General features: G+C 55.5%; 5 protein-coding genes across 5 annotated transcripts; 2 read left to right on the top strand and 3 right to left on the bottom strand.

Annotated features, from left to right (window-relative positions):
* Positions 1-134: 134 nt before the first annotated feature.
* On the top strand, positions 135-1,494 carry QBC33DRAFT_557930 (uncharacterized protein; the record flags this gene model as incomplete). The annotated part of the gene is made up of 5 exons (XM_060429846.1): positions 135-332; positions 388-500; positions 556-735; positions 806-1,130; positions 1,204-1,494. 5 exons carry the CDS (start codon positions 135-137, stop codon positions 1,492-1,494), a joined length of 1,107 nt encoding a protein of 368 aa, XP_060284686.1.
* Positions 1,495-2,829: 1,335 nt separating this feature from the next.
* QBC33DRAFT_535080 (uncharacterized protein) lies at positions 2,830-6,027 on the bottom strand. The gene is made up of 3 exons (XM_060427588.1): positions 5,208-6,027; positions 3,398-5,143; positions 2,830-3,321 (listed from the first exon to the last, which is right to left on the bottom strand). Exons 1-3 carry the CDS (start codon positions 5,638-5,640, stop codon positions 3,167-3,169), a joined length of 2,334 nt encoding a protein of 777 aa, XP_060284685.1. The 5' UTR covers positions 5,641-6,027; the 3' UTR covers positions 2,830-3,166.
* A 576-nt stretch (positions 6,028-6,603) lies between these two features.
* Positions 6,604-8,342, bottom strand: QBC33DRAFT_378899 (uncharacterized protein). Its single transcript, XM_060424050.1, has 3 exons — positions 7,845-8,342; positions 7,733-7,786; positions 6,604-7,671 (listed from the first exon to the last, which is right to left on the bottom strand). Exons 1-3 carry the CDS (start codon positions 7,934-7,936, stop codon positions 6,765-6,767), a joined length of 1,053 nt encoding a protein of 350 aa, XP_060284684.1. The 5' UTR covers positions 7,937-8,342; the 3' UTR covers positions 6,604-6,764.
* Positions 8,343-9,551: 1,209 nt separating this feature from the next.
* QBC33DRAFT_378680 (fungal trichothecene efflux pump) lies at positions 9,552-12,188 on the bottom strand. Its single transcript, XM_060424049.1, has 4 exons — positions 11,490-12,188; positions 11,143-11,429; positions 10,543-11,081; positions 9,552-10,442 (listed from the first exon to the last, which is right to left on the bottom strand). The coding sequence occupies exons 1-4, from the start codon at positions 11,712-11,714 to the stop codon at positions 9,691-9,693; spliced, it is 1,803 nt and encodes a 600-aa protein (XP_060284683.1). The 5' UTR covers positions 11,715-12,188; the 3' UTR covers positions 9,552-9,690.
* A 4,086-nt stretch (positions 12,189-16,274) lies between these two features.
* On the top strand, positions 16,275-18,100 carry QBC33DRAFT_557926 (zinc finger protein GLI2; the record flags this gene model as incomplete). The annotated part of the gene is made up of 3 exons (XM_060429845.1): positions 16,275-17,068; positions 17,135-17,392; positions 17,467-18,100. The coding sequence occupies 3 exons, from the start codon at positions 16,275-16,277 to the stop codon at positions 18,098-18,100; spliced, it is 1,686 nt and encodes a 561-aa protein (XP_060284682.1).
* Positions 18,101-18,955: the final 855 nt, after the last annotated feature.

The raw sequence follows: 18,955 nt of genomic DNA, 5'->3' as shown, positions 1-18,955 counted from the left end.
GCTCGGTAGGCCATCACGATAGGCCTTCTTCTCCGCGACGGTCTTACATGATAAAGGGAGACGGAAAGTACCGAAAACCTTAGCAGCTTTCTATCTTCCCGCCATCTTCGGAGCGATATACCTACGCAAACAAGATGTTCATACCATTTGAGGTGATAGCGAAGTGGCCAACGCCAAACAACGTCAGCCCCGAGACTCACAACCCAGTCATGGTCGTCATCATCATTTTCTTGATGATATGTGTAACGGTTCTCATGGGGATTCGCCTCTATACACGTCAGGTTATTTCCAATGGAGCTGGTCTGGATGACGTCCTCATTCTGCTGGCATTTGTACGGCCTAGACCCGGTGGCTACGGGGATGATGTTCTTTCTAACTCTGAAGTAGATTCCAGCAATAGCATTTGCTATTATCGGTGTCATTGGAGTGCTCAACCTTGGCTGGGACCGCCACGTTTGGGATGTAAGACCGGCACTTATCACCGCCTCCCTTCAGCTGAGGTATGTATACTTGACGGAAATCAAGAAATCATCGCAGAAATTGACAAATTCATAGTCTAGTTGTCCAGATTCTCTTCGATATCGCGACGAGTCTGACCAAGCTGTCCATGCTGGCTCTGATATATCGCGTTGTGAGGGCTGGATTAAGCACGATGAGATACTTTATTGTTTTTTTCGCCTGTATCGTCGGGCTGAACTGCCTGCTGTTCGTCTTTATTACTCTGTTTCAATGCAGGTACGTCGCCAACTATCCCGGGCCCAGTCTCGTGAGGAAGCGGCTTGAGCTACGCTGACAAGAAGCCCAGCCCAATCTCGGACTACTGGAAGGTTTCTCTCACTCCCCAGAAGTGTCTCAACCAAGCATCGCACCTCCTGGCGGCGAGCATAATTAATACGATAACCGACTTCATGACCGTGTTCCTCCCGATCAAGACAGTTCTCGGCCTCCATCTGCCGAAGAGGCAGCGCCTGATAATATGCCTCCTCTTTTCCGGCGGCATCGTAGCTAGCATAGCCGGAGCTGTTAGGACCTACTTCTCGTGGCTATGTGCATCCACTCCTGATCACGACACTACCTGGATGGCCTACTATGTGACGCTTACAAGCTCCGTCGAACTATTCCTTGGCATCGTGAGTTTAACTTCGCCCCATATCCTCCAGCCCTCGGGGCCCAGATTTTCCAGCGACCATCTGACCCTTCTAGATATGCGCCTCCCTCCCCGCGACAAAGCCTTTCTTCAGCCGTTACGGCCCTCGTCTGATCGGACTGTCGACGGGGTCACAGGCGGCCGAGCCCCTGGCCGCCGAGGCAGGCAAAAGCTCGAGTGACACCGACTTCACGGTCACCGTTCGCCACCACGACGCCGCTTGGTTGCTGCCGGAGAAGTCGGCTCAAAGCCCCAACCCCGTGAGCCCGATGTCGGCTCCTGACTTGAACAAGCCGTTGCCACAAATCAGGACGGGGGCTCCGAGACCGTTCTCCTGGGAGGTCTAGACCGTGCCGAATGCGCCAGGTGGCTGGCGTGCGCGGAGAATTGTGGTAATTGTTGGATAGGGCATTTGACCGCAAGTACGGTTATCAAGTTAGGAGGAATAGGTAGGCGCATCATGGTGGATACACAATCCTTTTCTGGACGGGTCGGTAAAGGGTGTTTGGCGTTGTTGAAATTCAGAGATACTGCTTTTTATGTCACTGGGATACCCCTTTAGATGACGCTCCTTTTAGAGCGGCGAACGTCTAGACCACGCGTTATTTCGCCCTTGTCTTTCTCTATACTCTTCTTCAGTTTGCTATCACCAGCGCGTACCAGTCGTTTTCGAGGTAGCGTAACTTCCGAGGTTAGACAATAACGCCTATCTTCCAAATAGAATATATAACGGAGCTCAGAGCACCGACGGACGTTTTCAACAGTATCCTGGCTCATCAAGAGGCCGCATGTCCCTTGTCAACGTCTCAATATGCGCGCCCTTTGACAGCGCAAACGGCTCTACAGACGCCCATGCCGACGGCCCTTGAATACGATGATGGTGGAAAAGCATAGTGTGTCATTGGTGAACATGATAATGATCCCTACAAGTAAGGACTCACTACGATAGTAACCACACATATATCAAAACAGCAAAGGCTACTGGACATGCAAAGGCGTCCTTGGCCGCTTAAAAAAACTGAAAGTTTCAGACCGTCTATGGTATGGCATGTGGGTGCTCTTGCCAGCCGCAAGGGAGCATCGTGAGAGCTTCCTTGGACATAGAATAGTGGCAACGAAGACCAGAGTTACTCTGGCACGCAAATATGACCGAAAACAAGTTGGCGAATTGGAATTCGGTTGATTAATCGTGCGTTTTATTAAGTGTAAAGAGAAGAGAAGAAACTGGAAGAGAAAAAAGCTCGGGAGGCTTTTAACCTCGTTCTGTCGAAGGTCACGTGCAATCTGGCACGGACCACACCTGGGCTTGATAACCTGCCGAAATTTCTTCTCATCCAACCTCTCCAAAACTTCTCCTGCTCAGCTTCAAAGTATCATCCTCCAGTGCCCAACAATATGGGAGCACTCAAGAAAAGTCAAGTTTGGTCCAATTCGGCATAATCCTCCTTCTCCTCTGATCCCCGGGCACATCACGGAGGAGTTCTCGATCTCTCTCGCCTTTATTCGTTGTCCTCGAGTCGCATCCCTCTGTCTTCTACGCTCGGAGACGAAGGGTCACGAAGGGTCTTTTTCCTTTTCTCCTTCTCTTTTTTCTTGTTATGAAACCCACAATTTGCCTACCCCTGTGCTCTCCTCATGCGCTCTGGGTCAACTTACTTAAATTCGTTCGTGGAAGAAGAAACCCAAGGCCTAGACAGCCGGTCCCATCCACCCCGCTGGCGCTGAAATCCTGTGCACCAGCGGGACTAAAACAGGACAGACATCTTGATACCGTACCAACGTGACATTTTGCGATGTGTGCCGAGGGTCGTTGACTCCCATCCGAGTAGATAACATGTAGCCCTGCGAGGCAGGTGAAGCTCATAATTATCTCTATCTCTATGTTGACCAATATACAAGTCTCTCTCATATGCTCGTGTCCATCCAGGGTATATTCGAATCCATGTCCTTTGTCTGGCCTCAGATCCAGAACTCCCACATCCGTCTTGCCCATCCGTAAGCCGGCCAACGCTGTTCCGATCAATACGGCCCAAATATATACTTCTCATTCGTGAAGGAAAGTAAGAACTTGGCGACCAGACGGCCGGTGTAATTATACGTAGTGTCGCGCGGATACGGGTGGTCCTCCTGGTTAGGCAGGATGGGATCCGCACACAAGTAGTCGAGTTCCGACCCTGTGACAATAATCTGATTAGCGTTCCAGCCCTCCCCGAATCAATCCGGTGGATGGGAAGAGGTGCGTGCACTTACAATGCGAAGGGTCGAGAATGAACTGCCGCAGCATCAGCACCATCTCCATGGAGGCGGCGTCCAGCTCGGCCTGCTCGGTCGAGCCGTCGTCCAGGAGCGGGTTGAAGCTCTTCGCGGCGGCGTCCTTGCTGTGCGTCTGGTAGACCTGGTGGAACTGGTACGCGAACTGCTTGAAGGGCAGGTTCTCGACCTCCCTGTTGACGTCGAGCGCGAACGACCGCTTCCACTTGGGCGGGTTGTGGTTGCGCAGGTCGAGCTCGTTCTGCGACACGACGAAGGTGTCGGCCGCCGACTCGACCGCCTCCATAAACAGGCACAGAACGAGGAACGCGGCCATGCAAGGCGCCCATTCCTTGCGGGACTTGGGCTTGAGCGACTTTGAGAAGTTCTCGAAGAGGATCTGCATCTCGCGCATGAGCATCTCGTCGATGACCGACTTGATCTGGCGGTTGAGCACCCGCAGCGTCACCCAGGGCACGTTCTGCGGGACAAGCTTGGTTGACTGGAGACTTGCGACGGACTGCTGCGTGAGGCAGAGGTGGCGCGTCATGACGTAGTGCATTGTGTAGATGGAGAGGGCTTTCTTGACTATGGGGGAGTCGCAGCGCGCAGAGTATCGCTGCACGATCCGCAGTATCCTCCTCGGCAGGTCCGTGTGCCGAAGGGAATCCGTCACCTGTTCCGCATAGGCCGGTTCCCGGATGAGGCACTGGATATACTCCTTGGCCTTCTTCCGCAGCTCATCTCTCTGGGCATTGCCCTCCATCTCCAGGCCGATGGGCGCCGCTCCTCGCGACTGCAGATCGACGCCGTTCCGGCTAACGTGCGAATGCCAGTGCTGCAGCACGTCGGGTGCCTTGGCTGTGAAGAACTTCGCCTTGAGCTGCAACGTGGTGGTAAATTGAACGCCCGAAAACAGCTCCACCACGCACGGCTTCTCCGCGCCGTCAACGGTGAAGGAGTCGATGTTCTCGGTGATGAACCTCGCCATCTCCTCCTTCTTGAAATGACCCCTGATGAAGGTTGGGAACAGCACCGGCAGGAAGTCTTGGAATTGCCAGCAGATGACCTGTGGCACCTGCTGCATCAGCTTCTGGCAGTTCCGGCACGGCCGCTCCTTGTCGCACCGGACCTTGCGCGCGTGGCAGGAGAAGCATGCGCCCACCCTCCGCACCTGCAGGGCGTTCTCCTTAGTGTCGTTGGCCAGCGGGCCCTTGCGACCCTTCTGCGACGGCCGCACCGCTTCGAAACACTCGAACGGGTTCGGCTTGCCGTTATGGGCGTTCACTGAGTCCGGCGTCACAATCAGGAATTGGCTCATGCCAGTGCTGCTGCCACCGCGGTTGGTCGGAGACTCCGTGGCGATCGATTTCTTCTTCCCGACGCGTGCTCCACCGCGCACCCTGCGGATCGTGATAGGGGCTGTTGACGATGTCCCGGTCGACTTCATTCCGTTACCGGCCACCCCAGACTCTAGCTTCGTGTGAATAGGCGACCGTGGGCTCACACTCGCCGGCGAGCTAGCAGATGGCGACCGATGGTGTGGTGGAGACGGCGAAATGAAGCCAGGGTCTTCCATCGTGAAAATGGGAGAATCGCCGGTTGGCATTTTGAGATGCGTAGGATCCCATGGTGGGACATTAGGGCTGGACTGAAGAGGGTGAGGAGGTACCTGCGCACCGCCGGTCTGGAAAGGTTGCTCGATGGGGTCGAGAGGACCGAACGAGTCGATAAAAGCTGATAAGTCTTAAGGGGGGAGATATTAGTCCTCTTGAGGTGGCAGTGGTAGAGAGGAATACGTGTGCCTCACCAATGCTGCTCTCGAATGCGTGGTCGGTGAAAAATGTCTCGCCGGGCGCAAGGAACTGCTGTCCATCATGGCCAAAATTATGGCTCATGAACTGCCCATCAACTGGGGCGGGTATAACGCCAAAGGCTGAGCCAGTTGTCTCCCCATATATTGAAGCTGGATGTGAGGTGGGCTGGTCGAAATCCAGGTTCAGGGGTGAAAGAGCCCCTGGCGGTGAAGGCTGAATCTGGCGTGCATGGCCCCCTACCATTGCCCACGAGCTCAGACTTCCGCTCGCCGGACTGAAGGAGAAGCCGGTGGCACTCGAGGCTGAGCTACCTGGCACGCCATTTATCATGTACCAGAGGTTCTCGTCCGGATCGTTGGGCGACTCAGCCTGGTGCGACTCGTAACCGGACCGCGGGGATGTCCCCACGGATGCGACTGAGGCCATCGCTGCGGGGGAAATCAATCGCGTTCCGCCCGGCTGGCAGAGTCCGTTCAAGACAGCCCGCTAGATCTTCCTCTCAATCCTAGCCCGGTGGGTAAATCGGCGTAGCAGGTCTAGGGATGGGCTGCTTCCCGCTGTTCGCTTCGAGACAAATTCGTTCGAGATTGGCTCGAAGACGTCGCGTGGGGCTGTCGGAAAGCGAGAAACGATCGATTCAGCTCATCTTCTTAGGACGACAGGCGACAGCAAAGCAGGGTACTTCACGGTTGAAAGGCGTCAATGTCGAGGATATCAGTTCGGTTGGAACTTTACAACAGGAGTGGAAGGAGATGTGAACTACGGGAGCGGGGGTGACGTGCTATTAACTGACCGAAGTCGCCCAATAACTTGAGGCTCAGCCTCGACTAAGCTGTATGGGGCGACCGACAAGATCTGGGGATTGGGAGACGTTTGCGATGGCGCTAGTACAAATTCGGACACCGACTGCTCCCCGACTTTTCCAGACCGAAGCTGTTGGCCAACAACGCGGGACCGAGCCACAAAACGGCTAACTTATACGGATATTAACAGACGATAATATCACAAGTGCCAATGAAAGTGCAGACGTGAAAACGGAGGGCAACTTATACAAGGCACAAACAACCGGGCAGGCTTGAACACAGCAACCTCAGAATAATGACATCCCAAGACATTCCAATACTACAGGAAAACACACAAAAATCGCCTATCCAGCATCGGGGTCCCTCCAAATAGCTCCCATCGAGAATGGCACACTCTATAAGTGTCGAATACAGACAATCAATCATGAAACAAAATATCCGCCCATGTTAAACAACTCCGAGGAGACCTGTAAGAAAAGAATTAAGGTCCTCATTTCCAATACACACCATCCCACAACCCCTTCTCATTCGCACACATCAAGACTCGTACAAACCCCATCGCTTCTCCTGAACCGTATGATTCAGATGTCCTTCTCCCTCAGAACAGCCTCAAATGAGGGCCTCTTCTCTCAACCGATAAGAGTCAACCTCCAATAAGGAAAAAGAGGTAAGAAGAACCGCAAACAAAGGTTGGAAAGCTGGTCTACGGCAAGTAGACTCCCCAAAGGTATAAAAGCGGACTCAACTTCATCGGAACCGGGCCGCGGCTGCGGCCGACCGTTCTCGAATCTGCCTTTCCGTCGAAACGTATAGCCGGTCCAAATAGTCCATGGCATGGGCGTCCTTGAGGATCTTGGCGACCTGGATGCCGGCCGAGATGAGCTGCAGGACGTTCCGGTCGTCCTTGAGCGGACGCGACTGGTGCTTTGCGGCGTGCCGCATCTCCAGCGAGTTCTCGAGGATCGTGATGAACTGCCTGATCTGCTGATTGTACAACACCCGCGCGGGGATGCGCCTCTTGGTCGCCAGGCGCTTGAGCAAGTACACCCACTCTGTCCACTCTCGATCCTGGGGCCTCTCGACGGGCCGCATGTCCTGGGTGAGCGGGATGGGGAACTGATATCTGGCCACAAAGTCATAGGCACACTGAGACAAACGGTCGTTGACTTCTGTCAGGACACTATCCTGCTCTTGCACTAAGAGATTTGTTGGGAGATGGGGTAGCTCCCGGTCCTGCATGGCGATGTAGTCCGGAGGCGGTCGTTGGAGAAGCTGATGTGGCCCATCAAACTCGTCCCTGTGGGAAGGCCGCCGCTGTGGCTTGCCTTTGCCATGTACCTTACCCTTTCCGGGCGGAGTGGTGCCAGCAACATTGTCCAACGAGTAATCCGACAGTCTCGGTGACAGCACGATGTCATCCATCGAGTCCGATGGCGAGATTATCTCTTGTCGCTCCCAGCTTTGCGGGCTTCGTCTCTGTGGCGAGCCATATGTTGGGGCAGTGTTGACATATGCTCCGGGCGCAGGTCGCGGGCTATACGCTGGAGTGGAGGTATAGGGGGTGTCGTAGCGCCCTGTCTGGCTCTGGCTGGTGGCCGGGAGGGGAGTGGCCGAGAGGTTATAAGACGAAGCGGTCCCATTGGAGTAGGTTACACTTTGACAGCCGTCAGGTTATTCCAGGTACTCTCAACAACGGTCTCTTGGTGACGCCTTACCTCGGCGACCGATAGTTGCGGCTGCCATTGTCGCTCGTACCGACCTGGTGCCCACTTGTATGGGGTTAGCTGTCTGCATATTGGAACGACAGACGATTTGGTTGCTCCGCACCTGCGTGGCAAATTCCAGGGTTCACTCGTTGGCACGGCTGCAGTGCTATAGAAATAACCCGGTTGGGTCATCTTGTCCTCGGGTGAGAACATAATGCAGGTCCGGATGACTCGAGGTGGCCTGGAAAAAGAAGATTTGCACGAAAAAGAAATAGACTGAAAGTCAACCAACCCGTCCAAATGGCGGTCCGTTTGTTATGTATCCTGTCCGGATGAGAAACCTTCCGGGCGAGAATGTGAGATACACGGCAAAAGGAAAACGTCCAAAGATCGGAAATCCGGGCGGCCAGGAGTGTCCGGTCTGGGTAAGATACGTCTTGCAAGGAATTCCGACGGTGAGGGCAGACCGAGGCAGGTGATCGAACATATGACAGGACTTGATAAGCTGGCCTGAACTGGGAAAAGCTCCTGTCATGCACCGGACAGCGGGTTGTGGAGGAGCTGGAATGATAGAGCGGTGTCTTGCTGCTGCAGAGAACCAGACCGTGACTGCTGTTGATGAAAGCTCACGAGGGAATGCGAGGGGACGGGAAGTTGGACTCGCAATGGAGGCATATATGTGTTTCTCGCGGCAGCGGGTGGCGAGGATGATGCCCCTCAAAGAGTAACAAGCCGGTTCAGCGAACAGGAAAGGCAGGGCGGATAGCAAGTGCTGGGCGTCAGACTCTCCACGCGTCTGCCACTGCAGGCTGCATTTCCCCCGAGTGCTGTCGAGCTAGGAACCGATTGAGTCTCAGCGTGTCTCGCATACGAGCTTTGTTCCGTGACCTGCGGGATCTTGTCCGAGATGGGATCTGCCAACCAACTCGGACATTGGTCTGTCGGGCTTGTGGCGCAGAAAATCACCGACGAAACGGGCCAAGGGCGACTAACAGGGCAAGCTTCATGGGGAGGCTGGCGATCGTACTATGCTAACAACTGCCTCCCCCCTGACTGAGAGGTAAGGCACCATTGGGCATAGGTTGTAGATAGATGACGCAGAGGGAGAGAGGCCTGAGAGTTATTGCCATACTCGGTAGACAAACTGGGCAGGGAACTCCCTGGCACATTACGGGGCGGGTGACACTTGTTTGGAAGATTGGAAGCGCGTTGGGCACCGAACCATATATGAGGGATGAGCCCAATTATGCCCAATTGCCGGACCACAGCCAGTCGAATCGTCGGCTCAGGGCGATCCGGGGCTACCAGCGCTAGCCGGGCGACACTTGACATCGGTCACGTTTGCGGGAACGCGGAATCACCATGACAATCCTGCTTTACCTTCCCAAATGCAGGGTTCAATGAATACCATCAGCGTCGTATTCCACGTTGTTCGGGCACTGACGCCCAGCTGTGGTGCAAGCTTTGCTTGCCTATTGGCCATGACCAGGACGATCTCCACGTGGTATATCACATAATCTCACGTGACCAATATGGAACCCCCTATCCCCAAGGTGCCAAGGATTGGGATTCGCCTGTTCACCTCCAACAGCTGCCTGTATCCTAACCACGAGGTTCCAGTTGCCGTCAATAGAGATATCCCAACAGCAATGCCTAATGTGAAGAGCCCAACAACGTACCTACTGGACATCTCTGCCTGTAGCAACTGGGATCACAACCGACACATATATGATATACCTATATTGTTAAGTCCCGAAACACTATCTATCCGCAGATGGTTGCTTGGCTTGCGATGGCTCAGGGGGCATTTTAAGACTTGAAAATCACAAATATTATTCACTGGACCTGCATTACCTAGAAAGACATGGAATGACAATAGGCAGATCTTGGGACAAATTTGGTCCTCAGTGTCGGCGATTTCAACGCACTTCCCCACGCGCTTCCCCCCCACCTCTTTCGCTTTCCTCTTATACAGGCTTCATTTCCTTCTCCTCCAAAGTCTCCTCGTTATGCAGCGTCGCAGCCACGTTCTCGGTCATGAGGCTCTCGGTATTGGGCGCATACCAGCTCATGGCGAGGGCGACCCCGCTGAAGGCGATGGTGCTCAGGTAGACGGTGCGGTAGGCGTCCGCGTTCGCGACCTTGTAGGCGTGCAGGCCGACGGCGACGATGGCGTCTGAGATGCCCGGGACGGCGGCGAAGGCGTCGGCGGTGCCGGCGGAGATGGCGGCGATGAAGTCGGCGACGCTGGAGGCCGGCAGTCCGGCGCCGACCAGGGCGGCCGGCACGTCGGTGCTGATGGTGGTGGTGAGACGGTTCGTCAGGATGGACGAGTAGATGGCGACCAGGACGGCGCAGATGGCGGCGCGGATGGAGCCGGCCATGCCGCCGGCGATACCGATATCGCGCTGGTCGTGCACGCAGATGGTCGAGTTGGACAGGCAGACGGACTCGTTCCATCCGATCCAGAAGCAGCCGAGAAAGATGAGCGCGATTGCCGTGTTCTTGTTGTCCGGCGTGGCAACTGCGGCGCAGGCGAGGAAGATGGCCCCGACGGCAAAGGCGCCCATCACCTGGTATCGCGTCTTGCCGATCTTCTTCGCGAGGGCGCCGCCGGTGATCTGGCCGCCGATCATGCCCAGGCCGATGATGTTGGAGACCGCGCCGATGTAGTCGAGGCTCTTGCCGTCGCCGTATAGCACGGTGACCTGCATGGGCCCTATGTACGTTCAAGTTAGCATGGTCACGGTGGACATTCGATGGCAACATGACCCGATATGCATAGCCAGAGGGGAACATAGAGGGGACCTGGCACTTACAGATGATGGCAAATGCGTAATAGACACCGGCGCCGAGGCCGAGAAGTATCACAGCAGCCACCCACTCCACGTTTTTGAACAGATGCATCGGTACTAGCGGCTCCTTGATCGGAGCATAGATCTCCCAGAGGACAAAGGCAATAAGGGTGATGGTGCCGAGCACAATTGAGGCAATGGTCGCGGCCGACTTCCAGGGATACACGTTGCCACCCCAGGAGAGGCCAAGCAAGAAGACGACGAAGCCGACGGCGAACAGCGACGTGCCTACATAATCAAAGTTGCGCACCCAGTAGGCCACGCTCGCCTGCTCCTCGCCACGGTGCTTCTTGTTGAAGGATGGCGGGAAGTAGAAGAGCACCCAGCAAGCAAGGGCGGTGCCGTTGGCACCGAGCAGGAGCCAATAGATGCCGCGCCAGCCGACAGAGGGGTAGCGCTGGATGAAGGCGTAGGCGATGGACGGGCCCATTCCGGAGCCGGGGATGCTGAAGATGTACAGGAAGGCATTACCCATATAGCGGTACTTGACAGGGACAAGCTCGCTTGCAGATGGTCAGCCTGCGTCATCGGGAAAGGGGTGGAGGGGGAGAGGCATGGTCATACCCCATGACAAAGTGGAAGGAGAGCTGCGTGGCGCTAGCTACACCGAGCAGCACGTTGCCGCCGATGAGCACAGGGATGGATTTCGCAGTGGCACATATGATACTGCCAGCGACAGCGAGGATGCCGCCGCCGATGAACCAGTAGCGGCGGCCGAAAATGTCCGACAGACGGCCGACCGGGGCCAGGCAGACGGCCAGCGCGGCGTTGTATACGAGCGAGATCCAGGTGTAGCGCGGGTCGGGCCCGATGTCTTCGTTGATATGCCCCAAGATTGGCGCCGCGTAACCCTGTGTAATTCAGTAAGCCTCATATTCCGGTCCCCATGTATCGTCATCCTGAGAACGTACGAAAGCCGAGACACCGGCCCAGAGACCGATGCCAGTCGCGAGCATGGAGCCGATAAAGAAGCGGCTCGTGTAATAGCCCTTGGGTAGCGAGTCAAGGTCGATCTCGAAGCCGATAGCCTCCTCGTCCGAGGAGTCAAGGGCGTGTGACTTCATCGGGCGCTCGACCGAGCTGGACGCCCTCTCGACGCCTTCGGTCGGCAGTGTGGTCTCATTGGGGGTCTCCATGGTGGGCGTGATGATGGAGTCCGGAACAGTCTTGCTTGGCCAACTTTGGGAAGCACGAGCAAGGGCGCTCGGGAGTTGAGACAGCTACGACGATATCTTATACTGCCCGTGAACAAGATGTGGCCAAGCCCACCACAACATGCCATCGGGAAATGAATACCATCCAGGCACACCCTCTCCTGCAGGGGCAATCCAGCCAGGCGGGACAGGCCTGCAGACGTGCTTGACGACACCCGCTCCATCGGATCCCGCATATCCAGCGGCCATGGCGAGGAAGTGTCTGGGGTGATGTCTGCCAACTGCCCCAGACTTGGCCCCCAACAACGAATTGGAAAGGGGGACTCGAAGTTCGGGGCGCTACCGTGACTAGACCAGACCTGTCATTCTGTTCCCCGCGAATTGCCTCCATCAATGCGACGCGATTAGTGTCGATCCTTGGATGTCAGTCCGGATAATGGCTCCCGAGGTATGAACTCGTGCCTGGTTCCCTTACCCAGCGGAAATTTGGATCCGAGATTTCTCTCCTCCGTAGTCCTCGCTAAGCAATCTAATCAGATGCCACGCGCGCATTGAGCCTCACCCACATGAACTATGAAGTGACTCTGGTGGTACAAATTAGAGTTTGATTAGACCCATCCATCACTTTGGGACCATTAGGGGCAAACAAGACTCGGCCCCAGATATCATACTTCTCCACGCGTGCAACAGACAGAACATATCGAGCAGCAGGCCAAGCACAACCGCCACCCTGCTGCAGAATCACACGGTTGCTCGCGATGCCCTCACTCATCAATAATGCCAGACCCGACATAGTGCTGTGCTGCGTGATGGCCGCAGCGACGAGTTCCAGTTCTAGCAGCATGGGCGCCTCTCACCCCGTCTCGGAGATGCGTTGGTGTAGATGGGTTCCAGCTGCTGATCGATGAAGGATGGGTCAACTCATCGCGCTCACCTTTGCCGGCGATCACGAACGACGGCCGCGTGGCTGTCCTCAAAACCCTTCATACACCCGCTAACGAGGCCACGAAGATGCAAATAGGTGCACATCCGGCCTGCTGAGTAGACCAGCGATCTTGGGACTTCAACCCAAATCAGTGGATGATAGTGTTGTGGAGGGCCAGGTATACGCTGCTCCTTCCAGAAAAATGCCATCTAAACACTTCTAAATGTGCCACCCACCAACCCGGCAGTTGGACCGTGCACCGCACCTTGAAAATAAGCCTGCCCCTTTTCTGGACAACTCCATCCATCTACCTACATATTTTCACCAACCAGCGTCAATTCCAAGATCCTGCTCGAGACACTGGCCGTTCTAACCGCCACCTCGCTTGAAACTGGATCAATTCGGCTAGTTTCTTTGGTTAAGAAGCTTCTGATGAATATGCTGAGGTAGTTTAGGTGAGGATTCGCGGCTGGACCCAGTCTGAACCTGAGCCATAGGCTACAAACTTTCTTCTTAATCCTCCTTGAGGCTTTAGCTTCTTGGCAAGGCCAGTGGTGCTTGGGTATCGCATCTCCAGAGATGAGACATTGACCGCCTCGAGGCAAGCAAATGCATGCCCCACCACCTCAGCATCTTCCAGTCTCCCGGCTCATTCCCACGTCCCGCGCGTTCCGCCTTGGGCTCTTGTCCAGCTCATCCGCCACCACCATCTCAGTCTTGGCGGTGATGGTATCATCCCCAGGCCCATCCATGGCATTGCGCTCGCTTTCCTAGGGATATCACGTGGGGAGTCATACGACACAACCTCTCAAAGGTGATAGTGGCACCGCATAATCACGAATGAGGGCGTCGTACAGCCCCTCAACCTGTTACACCTGCAGGCGTCCTTGCCCTAAGGCTGCGCGAAGCTGCCCTAGTAATTGCGGTGCAACCCCTCACACGTTTGGGACTGGTTGAGAGACACCGGATAGCAGCTGAGGCGGGAGACACGTCGGCCAGAACAGCAAATCAAGCCATCCCAAGATGGGAGGCGAGGCAATTCGCCCGACAGAAGAGCGAAGCCCTACTGACTATCTCGCAGAACAAGGTGAGGGAGACACTGTATCTCTATGGTTATGCTCAGTGGATACGACATCTGAGAGACCACGGAGACATTCGCATTCTTTGATCTGGGGCTTTCAAGCCCGTGTGGTCTGACAACAAGCCGGTGCCCAAGTCTCAAACGAACAACAACCGCCAGGCTCCAGCACCTCCGCTTCCAACTCGCATCGCATGAACCAATGGGGGGACATCCGCGTCGGCAGGACACGACGCGGCCATCCTGGCCGGCCGGGAATCCTGCGAATGGCGGGTGCGCGAGCTCGGCTTTACTATAGGAGCATTACCCTGGGACCCTTGTCGATTCTAGCGGTGAGGGGCCAGCCGTTGCGGAACGGGCCTATGACAGATGCAGCAACAAGTGATTAGCTGCCAGCTCAGCAAGCTCGGAAACATGACCAATGTGACGACCGCTTCCAAGGCGTGAAAGTGCAGAAATGCTGCACGACAGACCAAGGAAATCAGCATTGCAGGCGTTTGATGCCAGCAAATTAAACCGCGGGTCTCATTCGAGAAGCGGGGTATCATGCGTGATGTGCTGTCCCAGCTGTTCCTTTCGTGGCCCGTTCGTGGTCAAGGGCAGTCCCTGCCCTCATCTGCGATAATTTAAAAGCCCGACGACTCCTCTCCCTGCCCAACCTGTTCTGTTCCTCCGATTTTTTTTTTTTCTCTCCAACCCAATCTTCTGAAGCATCTCTGCCCAACCCAGCCGAAGCAGTAATCATCGCCCCGCCCCGCCTTCTAGCATCAGCCTCCTCGCTTGCGGATTTGAGCCCAACAACCCCTCTTCCTTGTCTCTTTCCCCACCAGCTCCTCCTACATATTTACCGGCGCCATACCCACCTTTGCGTTCTTCATCAGGTCGTGTTGATCGTCCAGGACACACATTTTTCGCCCCGAGTATCATCTTGCTGCCGCGCTGCGTCACGCCTGCAACGACACTTCCAGTCTAGGAAATCTGCCACTTGGACCTGACCACTTGAGATTAGCATCTCATCAGTGTTGATTCTCCACGGACCGACCTTGACTTGCTCCCACAAATTCCCAGGATGGCCGTTCTCTCCAGGACCGAGACTATGACCAGCTTTAACCACGTTGAGCTGGATGAGGCTCACACACCTTCTAGGTACTTGTGATTTCATATGTTTCCCTGGGAGGTCAAATGTGCTTTCGCCTACTTTTCCGCATGTTGAGACTGTCATGTTGCTTTTCCTTGTGTGTCAGCCAGCGCTTGTGCCATCTCAGTGAGGTGTGGAACTACAACACTTTTTTTTTCTTCCGTGGACAAACATTTCCGAAGGACATTACAATCCGGAACTGCCGGATCTCATCCAAGGATACCCCCACAGGAAATCGGGACGCCGGCTCTCGAGAGTTCACTGCTCGAGTGAGTCGGCGGACCGTACGTCTAACCAGACACGGAACTGAAATTTATATATCTTGCGCTCAAATATGAGCCACAGGGTTAAGTATCGCCCGAACAACACAAACAGAAACGAAGCCACAGGAATTTCCATTTTGAGGAGCTGTCCTGGATTTCCGGAATCAGCGGACATTTTTTCTTTTCTCTTTGCTCTGCCGGACCTCAGAGCTCCCTTCAGGACTCCGCTTCATACACGGATTGCTTGTTTCCATCTGGACCATGTGGTTGCCCGTTGGATGCTTTCCCAAGGATCAGGATCTTCGTCGCTTTCCGCCCGGGACGGGCCTTGCCGCTCCCTACCACCCCTCAATTTGTCATTGTGGGGTCTGGCGGGGTAGTTGGAGGCTCGTAGCTGCAATCCAATTCAGATTGCCTTTCTCATGCTGCCGCACATCTGGATGGTTCACAACTCCGAGACCAAGGGATGACTTTCCGTCTTGAGGACTTTTCCCTTTCTTTACCGTCTTGGGAGGAACCCTTTTTTTCACCGGATTGAAGACCGGATATGGCCGCTCTGCAACATCACGATCTTGGCCGACAGGCTTGTTCCGGCGTTGGATGGAACCAGTTACATATGCTCGACATTCTCTCTCGCCATTGACATTCGTTCTGCTGCCCACTATCCCATGGCGCCTTATCCAGTTGGGCACTCACCGACAAAAATCCCCATTCGTGAAAAGCTTCTGGCTGTGGACCAGGCAAGGGCTCCTTCCTTCACACCTTCTCGACCCCAGCATCAGGATTATGGACACGCGAACCAGACACTCTTTGACATTTTTGATCGCCGCCGGATATGGACCGCTTGCCGCTTGTTTCCCGGATTACAAGACCTATCTTGCCAGGGCCCTCCTACCTTTTGGTTACTCAGTTTTGGTCTGTAAAAGCCCTGTCCGTATCTGTAGTAGACGCCAAGACTAACCCTATGCAACAGGTTCAAAGTTGTGCCATTCTGGATCCGTCGTGGAACGCTGCCCATCGCCTGTTGATGCTCTTTTTTGTTCTTTTTTTACAAGTTCTCGTTTTAAAATCGCCGGCTCATGGGAAAGGATATGACACTAACCAGGACTTCAGCGATTACAGCTTTGCTCAAGCCAACATGCTGTCCAATCCGGGCATGTTTTCTTCATATTGTCAAACAGAACCAGGCGCTGCCTGGGATACGACAGTTGAAGGCACACAGAACTTCACTGAGTTTTCAGACCATGGAGATATCTACATTCCGGACCCTGATGATTATGTTCCCTTTGGCCACAACACTCCGAGGCTGGACCAGACAAATGCCGCGGATGAATTGCACAGCAAGTGGACAGCAGCTGCAGCCGCAGCGGAACTCAAGGCCGCCAAGGCGGAGCCCATGCGCCGGATGACCTCCCGGAGCTCTGTCGGCAGCCACAAGCACAGGACTCTCAAGGCGTCGTCGTCAAAGAAGAGCCGCCCAAGAGTGACTTCCACTCTGCCTGCGGCGCCTTCGCATTATGCAAGCCTTGATGTCACAGGTAATGCCACCCTCTTCGCGGATGCTGCCCTTGGCAATGGGCACATGATGGACCCGCAGCAATACCTTGCTCAGGATCTGGATACCCTCTCTGTGTCTTCTCACATGTCCGCCCAGGCTTTCAGCGCCGGGATCATGGGGCTGCCTTCCGATGGCCTCCCCTACTCTGCTGATATGGGCTTCGCTGTTGCCCAGCACGTGAACCCTTCTGCCACCCAGATCTTTGATCCCCACATGGCCGGTAACTCTCCGCGTTCGTGGGCTTCCCTGAGCTCCGGATCACGCATTTCTTCTCCTGGACTTCCCGATGATGCCTGGTCTGCGGGGGGTCACCATGTGTCCTCCCCCACCGACACGCATAGTTCCTCGCCTGACTTCCCTGATCAGTCACCAAGGTGTGTTCCGTTCCTCTTCCGTGCATGCCTGCATTCGCCTCTTACTCACATGCCTTTCTTCATCAGGGTGAGCCGGAAATCGGATGCCTCCCATGCCTCCGCCTCGCAGGATCTCCATGGAAATGTCATGACTGCCATTTGCGACGATTCCTTCTCTCTCCCACCTCCGTTCAACGCTCGCCGTCTCAGCGGCGAAGGTGAGTCTGCAAGGGACCACTATCTCTACAAGAGCGCGGTGCCGCACACGGATGGCCTGTTCCATTGCCCATGGGAGGGCACCACAAACTGCAACCACAAGCCCGAGAAACTCAAGTGCAACTACGAGTAAGGCCGCCTCCCTCAGCACAAATCCTCTCGCCCACTTCCGTGCCTGCCACTAACCGCACGCCTAACGTCAGTAAATTTGTGGATTCCCATCTGAAGCCATACCGCTGCAAGGCCGAGTCGTGTGAAAATGCCCGGTTCTCTTCCACTGCGTGTCTCCTCCGCCATGAGCGTGAGGCCCACGCTATGCACGGCCACGGGGACAAGCCCTATCTGTGCACCTACGACGGGTGCGAGCGCGCCATCCCCGGATGCGGGTTCCCCCGCCAGTGGAACCTCAGGGACCACATGAGGCGCGTCCACAACGACAGCTGCACGGCAACAGCCCAGCAGCAGCCCGCTGCCACCACTCCGCCCCCGCCTTCCGGAAACAGCTCTAAGGGTCGCAAGAGGAAGAAGGACAGCGCAGACGGCTCGTCCAGCCGCAAGGCCTCCGCCAAGGCCAGCCAGAGTGCGGAGCCGGCTGTTCCCAAGGTTGCCGAAGGGCCATCCAACCCGGAGATCAACCAGTGGCACAACTATCGAAAGACGCTCCAGTCGCTCGTCCAGGGATTCACCCAACCCGAGGATCCCAATGTCCTGCAGCAGATCAAGGACGCCCAGGGGCACCTGACCGCCATGGGCAGGATCTCCCGCGAGGCCATTTCGACCAACAAGGCAGACCTCCTCCAGGGAAACTACCGCCAGTCTTGGCACCAATCGGGATGAATTTGATTTTCTGCGACGGAACGTCGTGCCCGGCCATTCGGGCGCTGACTAGGGTTAGTCGGTCGGGGTGGGGGGGCGCGCTCTTCCACAGCCAGGAAAAACCCGACCGATCCCCGTCTGGAACTGTGTGTGCTTTTTAAGCTGCAAGTGCAAGCGCAAACAACTACTTTGCCAGTTTGAGTGTCCTCCGGGACAAAAACTGGACTCCCGTCGACGGGGGGAGAGGGGGTTTCGAACCTCCGTCCCAGGGCCGCGCCGCGCCGCGCCCAACTGGCGCCCCGGCGCGGACCCTCCATCTCCCCACCGCACGGGGGGTTTTGGCCTCGCCGATTGAAGGAGCGAGATGTTTGTCTTTTTTCCTCCCCGGCGACCCTGCTCCACGGGGTCCCGGGATGGAGCCACGGAATGCATCTGACGGCCCGAGGATGTATGAGGACCGGTCTCCGACCGGGGATGCATTACTTGTGTGATGAGGGATGTGACTGGAGAAATGACCATGGGATGACTTGATGACCAGGCATGCAATTTCAAGCTGACAGACGGACGATGGATGGTGGCCAGTTGGATGTAGGGCTATTTGTCTGATGTGGACTGGACCACGGGGAGCTTTGTCCCTTGGAGGGAAGCAGGCAGCATCTAGGATGTTGGAGGTGATGACTTATGATGTTCCAATATGCGTCTACTGCGCTGCTTTATTTTCCTGGGTTTGGGGATGTTGAACCGGGAGTAGTTAGGTAGAGCATCTTTATGACAATGTTCTTCTTTTACCTTGACTTTGTCGGCCCGAGATATACTTGACTGTCTAGCGATATAGATGATGAAGCAAGTCAATGACCACTTGGGCACTCCAAACTC

This window comes from Phialemonium atrogriseum (assembly GCF_030411735.1).
Source record: "Phialemonium atrogriseum strain 8032-3 unplaced genomic scaffold QBC33scaffold_9, whole genome shotgun sequence".
NCBI lineage: Eukaryota > Fungi > Ascomycota > Sordariomycetes > Cephalothecales > Cephalothecaceae > Phialemonium > Phialemonium atrogriseum.
The sequence above is the reverse complement of the archived record's forward strand: the minus strand, read 5'-3'. Positions and strand labels throughout refer to the sequence as shown.